This window comes from Herpailurus yagouaroundi, unplaced genomic scaffold, assembly GCF_014898765.1.
Source record: "Herpailurus yagouaroundi ecotype Mexico unplaced genomic scaffold, PumYag 77, whole genome shotgun sequence".
NCBI classification, from domain to species: Eukaryota; Metazoa; Chordata; class Mammalia; order Carnivora; family Felidae; genus Herpailurus; species Herpailurus yagouaroundi.
Window position 1 is genome coordinate 34,527,194 of NW_024412388.1, and position 15,459 is coordinate 34,542,652.

The 15,459-nt window shown below is 42.1% G+C and overlaps 1 protein-coding gene across 4 annotated transcripts in view; it reads left to right on the forward strand.

Annotated features, from left to right (window-relative positions):
* ST3GAL3 (ST3 beta-galactoside alpha-2,3-sialyltransferase 3) overlaps positions 1 to 15,459 on the forward strand; it is a 201,798-nt gene that overhangs the window by 120,393 nt on the left and 65,946 nt on the right. For all 4 annotated transcript variants that reach the window (XM_040469946.1, XM_040469944.1, XM_040469948.1 and 1 more), the window contains one exon: positions 4,133 to 4,225. In XM_040469946.1, coding sequence (XP_040325880.1) covers positions 4,133 to 4,225 — 93 coding nt within the window. The remainder of the gene's footprint in view (positions 1 to 4,132; positions 4,226 to 15,459) is intronic.

Consider the following 15,459-nt stretch of genomic DNA (forward strand, 5'->3'; position numbering starts at 1 on the left):
AGTGAGCGAGCTAAGCTGAAAGTCAGCAAAGCGAAATGGGGTCCACAGGCAGGTAGGTTGGTTCTGCCAGGGAGGGGAAAAATTTTTTACAAAGTTTCATAAAGGGGTGGTGCTTAAACTGAGTGTTGCAAGATAAAGAGGTAGTCATGGGCCAGGGCAGGGCAGGGCAGGGCGAGTGGAGGAAGGCCAACCCTCTTACTTCTGCGTTAGGTCCTTTCCCCCCTCACCTCTTCTAGGACATTTCTCCTATGGCCATCCTCTCTCTATCACATCAGGAATTTCCCTCTTATTCCAGCCAGCTTACAAACATGCTAAGCTAATTTCTAACTCAAAAACGTCTCTCCCTGCTTCTTCCCTCCAGCGATTGCCCCATTTCTCTGTCTTCCATTATAGCAAAACTCCTAAAAATAGTAGTCTGTATTCCATGACTCCACTTTTTCTGTGTTCTATTAAACCCAATGAAATCAGCATTTCACCCCCACTCTCCAGTGAACCAGCTTTTGTCAAGGTCAAGAGTAACCTCCCTGTTGCCAAAGCCAGCTGTTGATCCAGTGGCCACACCTCAGCAGGCCTCCCACTGTGTTGCACTCGGTTGGTTCCTGTGTCCTTCTTGAGACACTTCCTCCTCTCGACAACTGAGAGAGCACTCTCTCCAGATTAGTGTTCTGTCTCCTGGACTTCTCCTTTCAGCCTCTTGCTGCCTCCTTGCCTCCCAAACATTGATCCTTAAAAATGCACACGATGGTCTGGGCACTCGCCCTCTGGGAATCCTTCAGTGACCCTCCCCTACCTCAGAATTCAAACTAGAGCCAAGTATTCAAAGCCTCCATGATCCGATGCCTGCCTCTGGCATCTCATCTTTCACATAACGTTTGTGTGGCACTCTGTAGGACAGCCAGCCCCTTCACGTGCACTTTCTCGCCACATCCTCCGGAGATCCCTGGGAAGTGAGTGGTTCCCATTTGCAGACGAGAAAGCTGAGAATCAGAGTTTCATCATTGCCCAAGGTCACACAACTTGCCAGTGTCCCCTGGACACTGAAGTTTCTGATCCCAGATCTTACGCTCTTCTCATTTACAACCCTTTGCTTGGCCTGATCCTTAAACTCCATGCTCTGGGGTGAAGCAGGGGAGTGGATGTTTGGTTCCTTCTTTTGGGTTCCAGTCTGTCCATCTGGATTTCCTCTTGAGTACAGTGGTTTACCCTCTTCACCCCAGGGGCTTGGTCCTCACGTTTGCAGGACAATGGGTGCTCTTACTGGTTGAAATGCTAAATCTCCCAAAATGAAAGGCCAGCTGCAGAGTTTGAGAGGAACAAGGGCTGAATGATTTGATCAGACATCTGTGGGGGCCTCCTGGCATTTGGAGTGTGAGTGCCTTAGAGAAACTAACCATTCTGGCCTGAGGGAGTTGGCGACTGTTAATCTTGGTGGTTTTGACCGCTAACTGCCCCAGAGGTCCCAGCCTGCTGTATGACTCAGAATCCCCAACACTCCCCCTATTCTTCTCCCACTGGGATAGTCAGGAGGCCATTGCTAAGGCATTTTAATTTGGTAATAACTTGACATGGCCCCCTGTCCCCGGGGCTGTATGTTTTAGAAGTTACTGTTGCTTTCTAAATGGAGGTGGGGGGGTTGATTTAGAGGTGCTCATCCTTGACATCTGACTACCTTGCACTGTCATGGGAAGAGCCTTCCGGGCTAGGTTCTGGCTTCCTTGTGCTCCAGCTGGCCGGTGCCCCCCTCTTTTCCATGATAGATTACCTGAGTCCATGGATCTTGGACTGCCCATAGCCCTTATTCCAGAAGCACCTTGCCAGAGGTGGACGACGTAAGCCAGAGAGAGGAAAGATGGGGCCAAAGGTTTATCTGTTGTTGTATATCTGTGTCTGTGGTACACCGTGTTAGAGGGGCAGCTGCTGTCCGTCTTTTGTCCTCAGTGTGAAACTTTCTGGAATTCAGGAAGAGCACAGGAATCCACTGCTACTAGGCAGGACACAGAGAGTGGGGGATTGGGAGACTCACAACACTTCACTGCTTGTAGACACGCTGTCGGAGAGCTGTGTGAGGCTTTCTTGACCCTCTTCTCTACCCCTGTCCATTGGCACTCACCACTTATGTGCTGTCCCTGGACTCTGTGCTTCCCTCTGTGATGGCCCTTACCACGATCCGCACTGGTGGTACTTCCTATGAAGAGCTTCTTTACTGATGTCTACCACTTACTAGCTATAGGATCTTGGATAAGTCTCTTTCTCTTTCTGGGCTCACATGTAAGTGGATAGCTAATAGCACGTACTCACATGGCTGTTGAAGACGTAATTGAAAAAAATCTGTATTTCAGTCACTGCACCTAGTCTCAGAGCTTTCCGCAAGTTCACGAAGTATACTGAAGTTTCTGTTTTGTTTCGGAAATACAGTTGTTTATATAAGAAAATACTGTTACGTAAATTGTCTTGTTAAACCTCTGACTTTTCTTTTGCCTACCAAATAAAGTCTCGACTCTGGCTTATTACTCAGCATTTGTATTTGCATTTCAGGCTTTACATTTCACTGGTAGGAAATGCTAAAAAAAATTGTAGATTTCCAGAAGAAACGCACACGGATACAGATGGGTTTGTCTAAATTCAGTGAGCAATTACTCTGTGCAAGGCCCTGGGCTAGGCCCGCAGGGGCATGGGAGTGAATCACACATGACACATGCTAGGCAGTGGCATCATCGTTTCTGGCTGTCTAGTATAGGCGCCAGCCCCCTTCCCCCCAGGCCTGCCCCACCCAGTTCCTGCAGCAGCCCCGAGGGAAGACTTACCACGGGGGGCCCCAGCACAGTAGAGCAGCTGGGCACCAGCATGTTGGCGGCAGGCCCAAGGGTGGAGGCGGGGGAGGTTGGGCCTGGGAACTGGCAGCCAGCCAGGGCTCTCTCAGGTGCCCCGGCATGCAGGGCCGCCAGCCTCAGCAGTCGCTGAATGTGTCCTGTTCTTCCATGGCGGTTTTCTCTAGACTGCACTGGCACGGATTTTGGTGGCAAGGCGGTGACTCTAGCCCCACATCGAACACATAAGGGCACTGAAGCCCAAAGACGTGAAGTGACTCGACTACAGTCACACAGCAACAAAGCCGGGGCTGGAACACACAGGTCTTCTGAAAAAATTTTCAGCAAATATACAGCAAACACTCTAGAGGGCTTGTGGGCTCTCAAGACTGTCTTGTTTTCAGTACAAGTGCAATGAGACTATCAGAGTCATTTTGTTCCTTCAGAAAATTATAGGCATCTTCTGTGGGCCCATCTCTGCACAAGGTACTGGGGATGCAGGGTTAAATCAGACTCTGACCTTGGGAGTTCACAGTATGATGAGGGAGACAAACTACCAACAGTTACAGTATAGTATGGCAAGTGCTTTTGGGGATAAGCATGTAATGTGGGTGACGGGAGACAGACTGTGGAGCACAGAAGAGGCACTTAGCCCAACCTGGGGGCTAGGGAGTGACTCCCAGTGAAGCTGAGACCTAAGCTTAGTTGTGAAGGACCAGTCAGCATGGCCAGGTGGAGAAGGACAAGGAGGAACATTCTGGGCAAAGAGAATAGGAGAGCAGCAGAGCATCCTCAACTAAACATCTAACGGTTACAGCAATAATCCCAACATATATTTGACCTATATTCAGGATACTGAGAGTGCTTCCCACTGGCGGGATCATAGTATATGTGGAGAGAGTAGAGGCAGGTGCGGCGGGGTGTGTACAACCCCACAATGAAGCCTGAAAGGGCAGGTGCCTGTGACTGTCTGGGCAGCTCTCTCCCTAGGTCTGCAGGCTCCATATTTCTAGTCTGGGAGCCTGGATGGATTTCGTGATTTCCTTGGTATTAAGCTTGCTGCAAAACCCAGCAAGTTCCTTTTGCCAAATTCTGTACAGGGGCCTTGCTAATTTATCTACCTATATTCCTTTAGAATTTTTGGTTTGGGTTCCCCACTACCCCCCGCCCCCGTCCCGGAGCCTTGGTGTGGAAAAGGGGCTGAAAGGCTGATTGTAGAGAATGAAGCGTTATTCAAGGTTCAAACAGCTACAGCTCTTTAAGAACTAATACCCCACTGACTGCTCAGTGCCTGGCAAGCTGTGACTTTCCTTTTCTTCCCATAGGCCTGCCGAGTTAGCCACCAAATACGCAAACTTTTCAGAGGGAGCTTGCAAGCCTGGCTATGCTTCAGCCTTGATGACTGCCATCTTTCCTCGGTAAGTGTTCCTATTTCTTCCCGCTGCCCAGACAGCCTGGTCCTTGGCCCAGGAGTCAGAAACTCTATGCTGTGCTCTGAGAAAGCGAAATTCTGGTGTAACTTACTGCCCTGTGTCCTTGAGTCTGTGGGTGCCTGGAGAGGACTTGTTTCGGGTTGGTTCCTGCCCCAGTCCCACTCTGTGCCCTTGCTGTACCTTACCCCCGTCCTGTCTCTGGAGCTTGCTCCTGCCAGCACAGCCTGTTTCTGTGGAGGGGAGGGGACAGGTAGAACCTATGTGGCTCTCCTTGGAAGCCAGGTACCCAGAGGCAGCCAGACAAGCCTCCTCAGCATAGAAGCTCCAAGTCATAGCATCAAAACTACGTGGCTTCAGGGAAGCATATCCAAATAAAGCAGGGAACAAAGAGAGGTTTCTGAGCCTGGCCTGGCTGTTCTGGCACCTTCTCTCTTTGTCTATTTTGCATTCTGGAGTTCCTGATTTCCTGATAACCAAGCTTGCTGGAAGAAACTGTGCCAAACCCTGGGAGTTTCTTTGACCACATTCTGCTGAGGGGCCTTGCTTACATATCTGCCTTTTCCTCTTGAGTTTTCTTTCCATGAAGCTACAGTGTGGAGAAGGACCTGATGTGCCAAGATGGGCTTGTCTGCAGTCTGGAGTGTAGTGAGACTACCAGGGTCATTTTGTTCCTTCAGAAAGTTATCGGAGTGTCTGACTTAGAGGAGCTGGAGGAAAGGCCGCTCAGGACCCTCTGGGAGTGGGGATGTAGCACTTGGACCACAGGGGAGCCCTTGGGGTGGCCTCCTGGGGTGGGGTCTGTTCACTGGGGGAAGGGCTTACATCCCATCCCTGAGAAGGCTGAGGTTAAGGCATACAACGTGCTTGCCGAGGAAGGCTGAGAAACAACTTGCCCCAAAGTAGATCCAGAATATGTGGTTTTTATGCTCCTTTTCTTTTTCTAATGGGAGTGATGGAAGCTCCTTGTCTAAAACAGGGGCTCTGCTGAATATCTGGTGTTCAGATAGAGATCTCTTTGTCTAGGGTCTGCCTTCTGACTTGCTTCCAAATATTTTTCTTCCCCCAGCTATTTATTGAGCACCTCGTAAGTGTCTGGTATTATGTTCCATATTCTTATACATCTTTTCTTAGGTCTACTTGACTCAGTGCCTTGGGCCAGACACCTACGAGTTTTCCTTGACCTGGATATAGGTGTTGGGTTTTGTTTTGTTTTGTTTTTTTACTTTTTCTTTTTTCTTTCTTTCTTTATCTATATTTTAAAATGTTTATTTACTTTTGAGATAGAGAGCACCATTGGGGGGAGGGATAGAGAGAGTGGGGGATAGAGGATCTGAAGCAGGCTCCACACTGACGGCAGTGAGCCTGATGTGGGGCTAGAACTCATGAACCACGAAATCATGACCTGAGCCAAAGTCGGATGCTCAACCGACTGAGCCACCCAGGCACCCCTTTACTTTTTATAATTGAAAGTAATGCAAGCATACGGTCAAAAAAATAATAACTGAAAATGTGCAAAAGGGTATATGCTCTCACTCTAGATCCCCAGAGATAGCCAATATTACCCAGACAGCCTGGGTAATATAAATAGAAATATCATGTATTTATTGTTTTGTATCTTGCTTTTTACTCCTAACAATATATGTTAGAGATCATCCTATTACCAGCATACATGGTAATCTTATTCATTTAATGCTTGCATAACATGATTATATGGATGTATAATAATTTTTTCAAAAGTAAGACTTATTGAAGTTTAATTTACATGCAGCAAAACTTACTTTTTGGTGTAGTTGTAGGGGTTTTGGTAAATGCACACCTTTGAGTAACCACAGCAATCCAGTAGAGCATTCCCATCATCACCTCCTGAAAGTTCCCTTGTGCTGCTTTGTAGTTAACCTCTCCCCTAACCCCCAACCCCTGGCAACCACTGAACAGTTTTCTGTTCCTGTAGCATTTTCAGAATGTTACATTCATGGAATCATATAGTATGAAGCCGTTTGAGTGTGCCTCTTTCATTCACTCTAATGCATTTGAGGTTCATACATGTATTGTATGTATCAGTTGTTCTTTTTTATTGCTGAATGGTATTCCATTGTATGGATATAACAGTCTGTTTATCTACTCAGTAGTTGAGGGGCGCCTGGGTGGCTCAGTCAGTTAAGTGTCCAACTTTGGCTCAGGTCATGATCTCGCAGTCTATGAGTTCGAGCCCCACGTTGGGTTCTGTGCTGACAGTTTGGAGCCTGGAGCCTACTTCAGATTCTGTGTCTCCCTCTCCCTGTGCCCCTCCCCGACTCCGCTCGCTCTCTCTCTCTCTGTCTCTCTCTCAAAAGTGAATAAACATTTTTAAAAATTTAAAAATGAATAAACAATAAAAAATATCTACTCAGTAGTCAAAAGACATTTGGGTAGATTCCAGTTTTTGGTGATTATAAATAAAGCCACCATAAAATTTGTATATGGGATGTCTCATTAACTCTATAAGAAATTGCCAAACTTTTTTTTTTAATGTCTATTTATTTATTTTGAGAGGGAGAGAATGTGAGTGGAGGAGGGGCAGAGAGAGAGGGAGAGAGAATCCCAAGCAGGCTCCATGCTGTCAGCGCAGAGCCTGTTGCGGGGCTTGATCTCATGAATGGTGTCATGACCTAAGCCAAAATCAAGAGTTGGATATTCAACCGACTGAGCCACCCAGGCACCCCAAGAATTGCCAAAGAGTTTTCCAAAGGAAAGCTATGTTGCTTTCCTGCCATCGTTGTATAAGAGTTCCAGGTGCTCTACATCTCTGCCCTCAGTCTTTTTAATTTTAGCTATTCTAAATTTTAGTGATATCTCACTGTGGTTTTAATTTGCATTTTAGTAATACTAATGATATTCATTTTCATTTTCATGTGCTTATTTAGCATTCTTTTATCTTTGAGGAATTGTCAAAGCTCTTGTCATTTTGTAAATTGGTTGTTTCCTTATTGAATGTAAGACAACTTTACATATTCTGGATTGAAGCCCTCTGTCATGTGATTTGCAAATATTTTCTTACAGCCTATGGCTCGCCTTTTCATTGTCTTAACAGTATCTTTTGCAAAGCAGAAGTTTTTAATCATGATGAAGTCCAATTTATAAATTTTTTCTTTTATGGATTTTGCTTTTGGTGGTTTATCTAAGAAATCTTACCCTAATCCAAAGTCAAAAGGTCTTTTCCTGTGTTTTCTTCTAGAATTTTTATAGGTTTAGCTCTTACATTTAGGTCTATGACTCATATCAAGTTAATTCTTGTATATAGTTTTGCATATGTATGTTTAGTTGTTCCAGAACCATTTGTTGAAGACTGTTCTTTCTTCATTGAATTACGTTGGCCTATTTGTTAAAAATCAGCCAAACATATGTATGTGGGGCTCTTTCTGGAATTTTTATTCCATTTCGTGGATCTTTATGTCTGTCCTTGCATTAATATCACATTAATATCACAATACGTAGACACTCATGTCTTTTTTTTTTTTTTTTTTTTTTTTGAGTAGGCTCCATGCCCAGTGTGGGGCTTGAACTCATGACCCTGAAATCAAGAGTCACATGCTCTGCTGACTGAGCCAGCCAGGCACCTCAACAATCATGTCTTCTATTAAGGACAGTTTTATTTCTTCCTTTCCATTCTGGTTGCCTCTTTTTCCTTTTTCTTGCCTCATTGCACTGGCTAGACTGATCAGTACAGTGTTGAATAGATGAGGTGAGAGTGAATATCCGTGACTTGTTTCCAATTTCAGGGGGAAGGCATTTAGTCTTTTACCATTATGGTGTTAGCTGTAGGTTTTTCATAGATACCCTTTTAGGATAGAGGGAATTCTCTTCTATTTCTGGTTTGTTGAGAATTTTTATAATGAATAATGTCAAATTTTGTCAAATGCTTCCTTTTCTGCATCTTTTGACACGACCAGATGGCTTTTCTTCTTTAATCTATTAATATAGTGAATCACAGTGATTTTTTTCGTTGACTGATTTTTTTAATGTTAAGCCAACCTTTTATTACTAGAATAAACTTCATTTTATTCTAATTTATTATTCTCTTTTATATATTGCTGGATTTAGTTCACTAATGTTTTATTAAGGATTTTTCTTTCTCTGTTCATGAGAGATTGGTCTGTCGTTTTTTTGTAACGTTTTTGGTTTTGATATCAGAGTAATGCTGACATTATAGAATCAGTGAGAAAATATTCCTTCATTTGCACTTTCCTGAAAGTTTTGTATAGAATTGATAATATTTTTCTTTAAATGATTGATAGAATGTACCAGCAAAGACATCTAGGGTTACCTAGGTTTTGTGTTAAGAAAATCCCCTTGTGGGAAGTTTTTTAATAAAAAAACATAGAATTACATTTCTAGGGGCACCTGGGTAGCTCAGTCAGTTGAGTGTCTGACTCTTGATCTCAGGTCATGATCCCAGGATCCTGGGATTAAACCATATTGGGCTCCACGCTAGGTGTGGAGCCTGCTTAAGATATTCTCTCTCTCTCTCTCTCTCTCTCTCTCTGTCTCTCTCTCTCTGTCTCTCTCTCTGCCCCTTTCCTGCTTGCACTCTCTCCTCTCTCAAAAACCAAAAACAAAAAAAACCCAAAGAATTACATTTCTAAAAAAAAAAAGAATTACATTTCTTTAATATATCTGGAGCTTTTCTATTTCTATTTGGGTTTTCCTATTTCTTCTTTGGTAGTTTGTGCCTGACAGGGAATTTGTGGATTTCCTCTAAGTTGTTGAATGTATTGGCATAATACGCCTGATATTGGTCATTTATGTATTTTCCCTTTTTTTTACTAGTCTTTCTGGTTAGAGTTTTATTGTTTTCATTGTTCTCACAGAACTAGCTTTTGGGTTCATTGATTTTTCTCTATTGGTATTTTTTTTCACTGTAATCATTATTTTTTGTTCTTATCTTTATTATTTCCTACCTTACACTTATTTGGGGTTTAATTTGTTGTTTGTTTCTTGGGATAGAAGGTTAGACCACTGATTTGATTCCTTGATTTCATGCTATAAATTTCCCTCTATAAACTGCATCAGGTACATCCCACAAATTTTGATATTGTATTATTAGTTTCATTGAGTTAAAGATATTTTCTAACTTTACTTGTGATTTCTACTTTGTCCCATGGTTTCTTTTGAAGTGTTGGAAATTTAGCTTAATTTCCAAGTATTTGAGGGTGTTCCAAATATCCGTGTGTGACAGATATCTAATTTATTTTTGTTGTGATCAGAAAATAGTTTTCATAGGATTTTAACACTTTTAAGTTGATTGAGACCTGAGTTACAAGATAAAATATGGTCTATTTTGGTGAATATTCTGTGTGCACTTGGAGATTTTTCTGCTGCTATTGGGTATTCTATAAATGGCAATTAGATTATGTTGGTTGATAGTGTTTTTCAAGTCTCTTATATCCTTACTGATTTTCCAACAGTTCTTGACAGACAGATGTTGAGGTCTCCATTTATTAGTTTTTGCTTCCCATATTTTGAAGCTGTGACATTTAGTGTATGTACATTTAGGATTATTATATTCCCTTGATGTGAATAGATCCTTTCATTATTTTGAATTGTCCTTTTTTTCCTTATTCTTAAATCTCCCTTGTTTGATATTTATGTAACCACTCCAGCCTTTTTAGAGTTAGCTTCATTGTGGTATATGTTTCCCATACTTTCACTTCTATGTGTGTTGTGGGGGGAAGCATATGTTTGTGTATACCCTTGAGCCTCAGAAAAGTTGAGTCTCGGCACTGGTTTACAACAATCTGTCCTTTTATGTTTGACTGTGTCTTCACAATTAAAGTGAGTTTCTTGTAGACAGAACATAGTTCATAGCTGAGTATTGCTTTTTTATCCAATTTGGCCATGTCTGCCTTTTATTGCAGATCTTATACCATTTACATTTAATGTAATCATCAATATGGTTGGGTTTAAATCTATCTTGGTATTAGTTTTCTGTTTTTCTTATTTTTTCTTTCTTTTTCTGGCTCTTGTTGAGCCAGAAATTGAATGTGTTTTATGACTTCATTTTACCTTCAGTATTGGCTTATAGGTTTAATTCTTTGTTTATGTTTTTTGTGACTGTTCTAGAGTTTACAATATATGTCTTTAATTTATAATCTATTTTCAAATAATATTATAGGACTTCACTTAGATTTTAAGAACCTTGCAACAGTATAGTTCCATTATCTCTCCCATCCTTTGTGCTATTTTTGTCATACATTTTACATCTATATATTGTAAATCCACATGGCACTGTTCTTATTTATTTTTGTCTTAAAGAGTCAGTTATTTAAAGCGATTTAGCAATGAACCAGAAAAAGGCAGCCTGCAGAGTGGGAGAAGATATTTGCAAATCATATATGTGATGTGGAATTATGTTTAGAATATGTAAAGAACTACAACTCAACAACAACAAAACAACTGATTAAAAAATGGGCAAAGGAGTTGAGTAGACATTTCTCCAAAGCAAATGACCCAGCAAGCACATGGAAAACTGCTCAACATCACTAATCACTAGGGAAATGCAAATTAAAACCACAATGAGCTATACCTCACCCTCATTAGATGGCTGCTATCAAAAAAGAAAGAAAGAAGGAGAGAGGGAGAGAGAGGAAGAAAAAAGAGAAAGAAAGAAAGAAAATAGCAAGCGTTGATGAAGATATAGAGAAATCAGAATCCTTGTACACTAATGGTCAGAATATAAAATGGTGTGGCCACTATGGGAACAGTATGGTAATTCCTAAAAAAAAAAAAAAAAAAAAAAAAGGAAAATGTAATTACCATGTGACCTAGTAATTTCATTTCTGGATATATACCCAAAAGACATGAAAGCAGGGTCTCACATTGATAGTTGTACACCTGTTTCATAACAGCATTATTTTACAATAGCCAGAGCAATCCAAGTGTCCATCAAGAGATGGAATGATAAACAAAATGTGATATATTTATACAATGGAACATTATTCACCCTTAAAAAGGAAGGAAATTTTGATATACGACAACATGTGTGAGATTGAAGATATTATGCTAAGTGAAATAAGCCAGTCATAGAAAGAAAAATATGTTTGATTCCACTATATGAAGTACCTAGAGTAGTCAGATTCATAGAGACAGAAAGCAGAATCGTGATTGCCAGGGACTGGGGGTAAGAGGAAACAGGAAGTTGCTCTTTAATGGATATAGAGTTTCATCATCTTTTTCAAGATGAAAAGAGTTCTGGAGATTGACTGTGTAATAATGTGTATGTACTTTAACACTACTGAATTATACAGTTAAAAATGTTTAAGATGGAAGGCACCTGGCTGGCTCAGTAGGTGGAGCATTTGACTCTTGATCTCAGGGTCATGAGTTCGAGCCCCATGCTGCATGTAGAGCTTACTTAAAAAAATGTTTAAGATGGTAGATTTTATGTTAGGTGTATTTTACCACGATTTAAATTAAAAAAAAATTTTTTTAACTTTTATTTATTTATTTTTTATTTTTTTAAGATTTTTTTTTTAACGTTTATTTATTTTTGAGACAGCGACAGAGCATGAATGGGGGAGGGTCAGAGAGAGAGAGAGAGAGACACAGAATCTGAAACAGGCTCCAGGCTCTGAGCTGTCAGCACAGAGCCCGACGTGGGGCTCGAACTCACGGACTGAGAGATCATGACCTGAGCCGAAGTTGGACGCCCAACCAACTGAGCCACCCAGGCGCCCCAACTTTTATTTAATATTGAGAGAGAGAGAGAGAGAGAGAGAGAGAGAGAGAGAGAGAGAGAGAAACAGAGTATGAGCATGGGAGGGGCAGAGAGAGGGAGACACAGAATCCGAAGCAGGCTCCAGGCTCTGAGCTGTCAGCACAGAGCCTGATATGGGACTGGAGTTCACAAACCGCGAGATCATGACCTGAGCTGAAGTTGGACGCCTAACCAACTGAGCCACCTGGTGCCCCAACAATTTAATTTTTTGACAAAATTTTAAAAAGATTTTATTTTTAAGTAATCTCTATACCCAGTGTGGGGCTTGAACTCACATCCAAGGGACCAAGAGTCACATGCTCTACCGACTGAGCCAGCCAGGCCCCCCCAGTTTTTAAAAAATTTTTCATGGGGGAAAGTCTATTATAGTTACCAGAGGGGTAAGGGAACCCTTTGAAGATCTCTGGAGCTTTTTGTGCAGCTCTGTCCTCTATACTAGTCTTCACAAATTCTAGCGTTTTTGTCTTCTAAATTGTGACCCATTATCTCAACTCTGAAAGACCACTGGGCTCTTTTTGGGTTCTCCATTCCTGCACTGGTCTGAAAAATGTTTTTTTGTGTATTTTGATTTGCTTTCTAGTTGTTTAAGGTAAGAGGTTAAATCCCATCCCTGTTACCACATCGTGGTTAGAAACAGAAGTCCCTTATTCCATGTTACATGGATTCCATTGTGCAGATGTATAGTAGTTTAATTAGTTAATTCCCTATTGATGGACATTTAGGCAACTTCTCATCTTTTCTATTGCAAGTATTATTACATCAGTGAGTGACGTTTTCCTACACACGTGAGATCATCTAGAATAAAGAAGAAAATGTCTGGATCACAATTATAGATGTTTGAAATTTTGAAAGTTACTGGCAAATTGCCTTCCGTAGCAGTTTTTGGATTCACATCCATATGTGGTAGTTTATGAATATGCCTTCCTTTACGCTTTCTTCTAGTACTTTTATAACTTTATTTTTTATATGGATATATATAGCCATCTGGGTTTTTGTTGTTGTTGTTTTTGTTTGTATTTTGTGTTGTCTTGGTGTTACGAGTGATCCCTGATATTGCGATTGAGGTTTCTTTACTTTTTCCTAGTGAGTAGCTAGTATTTCTTGATATTTTGACTAAATGTACTAAGTAAAGTCAGGATTTTAGTTTTGATAGCATTAATATTTTGACACAAAAAGCCTTAATGCAGTTTTGATGTATTAGTTTTTGACACAACCCAATATAAATAAACCATTAAATCTTTACTTTATTTATTTCTCCTTTATTATCAAATGTTGTGTGAAGCATACATTCTTACTCTGTTCCCAAGCCTCGCTTGTGGGGGAGCAGGCGGTGGTAATGGAAGGGATGCCAGTATGCCATCCTGTTCTGCCTACAGAGTCCTGCCTCTCAGGGAAGCCAGCCTGTTCCCTCTTAGACCTTTGTACTGTCTCCTGGGAAGTCTTCCTTACTTTCCCTGAGACTTGCCTGCCTAGAGACATCTTTTTTTCTTTTTTTTAATGTTTATTTATTTTGAGAGGGGGTAAGGGGCAGAGAGGGAGGGAAAGAGAGAGAATCCCAAGGAGGCCCTGTGTTGTCAACACAGAGCCCGACGAACCGTGAGATCATGACTCAAGCCAAAACCAAGAGCCAGACATTCAACTGACTGAGCCACCCAGGCGCCCTGAGATATCTTCTTCTAATGAGAGAGATAGGGAAGAGAGGGCATAAGGCTTAAAGCAACTCAGATTTATTGAGCACCTGCTGTGCTCTGAACATTGTTGGTCTCATGGAAGGGAAAGTCTTCCCTGACCCCCACCCATCTACACACACCCAGTTACTCTTTCCTCAGCTTGTGCCACCGCAGTGCCACATACACAGCTCTGTCATTGTACTTACAACTATTGATTGGTGTGTCTTCTCCCATAGTAGGATGTGAACTTCTCAACATAGAGACATGGTCTTGTTCACGGCTGCCAACACTTAGCAGAGCTTTTGGCACTTAGTAGGCACTTAATATTTGTTTTACAAATGGATATTAATCTCTGCCCTCAGGAAATTGAGAGACTCGAGGGTATGAGGGTTGTTAATAAAATACTCTTGATGGAAAGAGTGAAGAAAAGTAATTATTTTGATGTAGAAAAATCATTCTGACATATACCAATACATGATAGCCTGGAAGGAGATGAGATTTGGAGACAGAAAGTTCTCACGGCTTTCTCACTTAACGTACTGTGTGATCTTGGAAAAGTCTGAGCATTACTTATCTCATTAGTGAAGAGAATGAAATGAGATGTTGTATCCTGGGGCTGTAAATGCTGATCATTCCAGAAAATTTTAATGTCAGACACTTACTAAGTGAATTCTGTTTTCTCAGGGACTTTTCTTATGAACAGGTAAGTTTTTTTCAGGAAGGAATAAAAATCCCAGAATAGATCGTGATAAACACTAAAAATGTAGATTTCCGGGGCAGGGGGGAAAGGTAGATTTCAAAGCAAAGAAATGTGACTGATAAAAACCTTAATCGACACACCCCATTCTCCTGGCAGTACTTTGCTATGTGCGTATGAGTTGCTTTTTGTGCTTTCGTGAAAGATTTAGTGTCGTGTCTTTTAGGTGGTGGCCATTGGAACCATGGGCATGGGGAGCCAGTGCAGCATCGGCAGGGTAAGCCCGTGGCAGGCAGTTTCAGCAGAAAGCAGAATCCAAATTGAGGCGGTGGCCATGCTGCAGAGCAGAAACAGCGGTAGCAACAATGCTAGCCCACACCTCTTGATGTAGCGGTTCCTATGCTGAGACCTTTCCCTGTCTTTCCTGTTTTAATCTTCCCAACAGTCTTGTGACATAGGTGTTGTCATTAATCCAGGGTTAAGCAAGAGAAGATGAGGGTGGAGAGAGTCCATCCATTTGCTTAAGGTCATAACAGTAGGAAGCGATGAAGCCGAGTTTCGAACGCAAGCCCTCCGACCACAGAGCCCACAAGCTTAACTGCTACTTTCTGCTTCCTCTCATAGCTGCTGTCTCATGGACAGGCTGGCTAGTGGCCAGAGTGCAGAGGTCTACCTGATGCCCGGTGGTGGTTAATGAGGTACTGGTGTAGAAATTGCCCTCTTGCCCATCTCTACAGAGGAAAACGAACTTCTTTTGAGATGTACTTTGCTTTCAAAAAGCCGAGGTGCATGGTATCTGTGACTGTATGTATCTGTGATTTTTATACTGTTGCCATGGTCCAAGCTGGCTGAATTCTTAAGAGTGCAGGGATGGCCTTTGAAACCCCACTGAGCTCTCTGAGGCAGAAAGTCTGGAATAGTGACAGAGCCCCTAGCTGCATGTTTTGGGACCCCTGCATTAAAAGGTACAGGAGGCCTATTGCACTGCCTCCTGGGGGTTTTGAAAGCTTGTGGGTTCCTGGCCAGAGTAACTGGGTACCTAGTATCCCCACATTCCAAAGCTCCTCTCTCTCTGCTCTTCCAGGGCAGATCCTAGGAT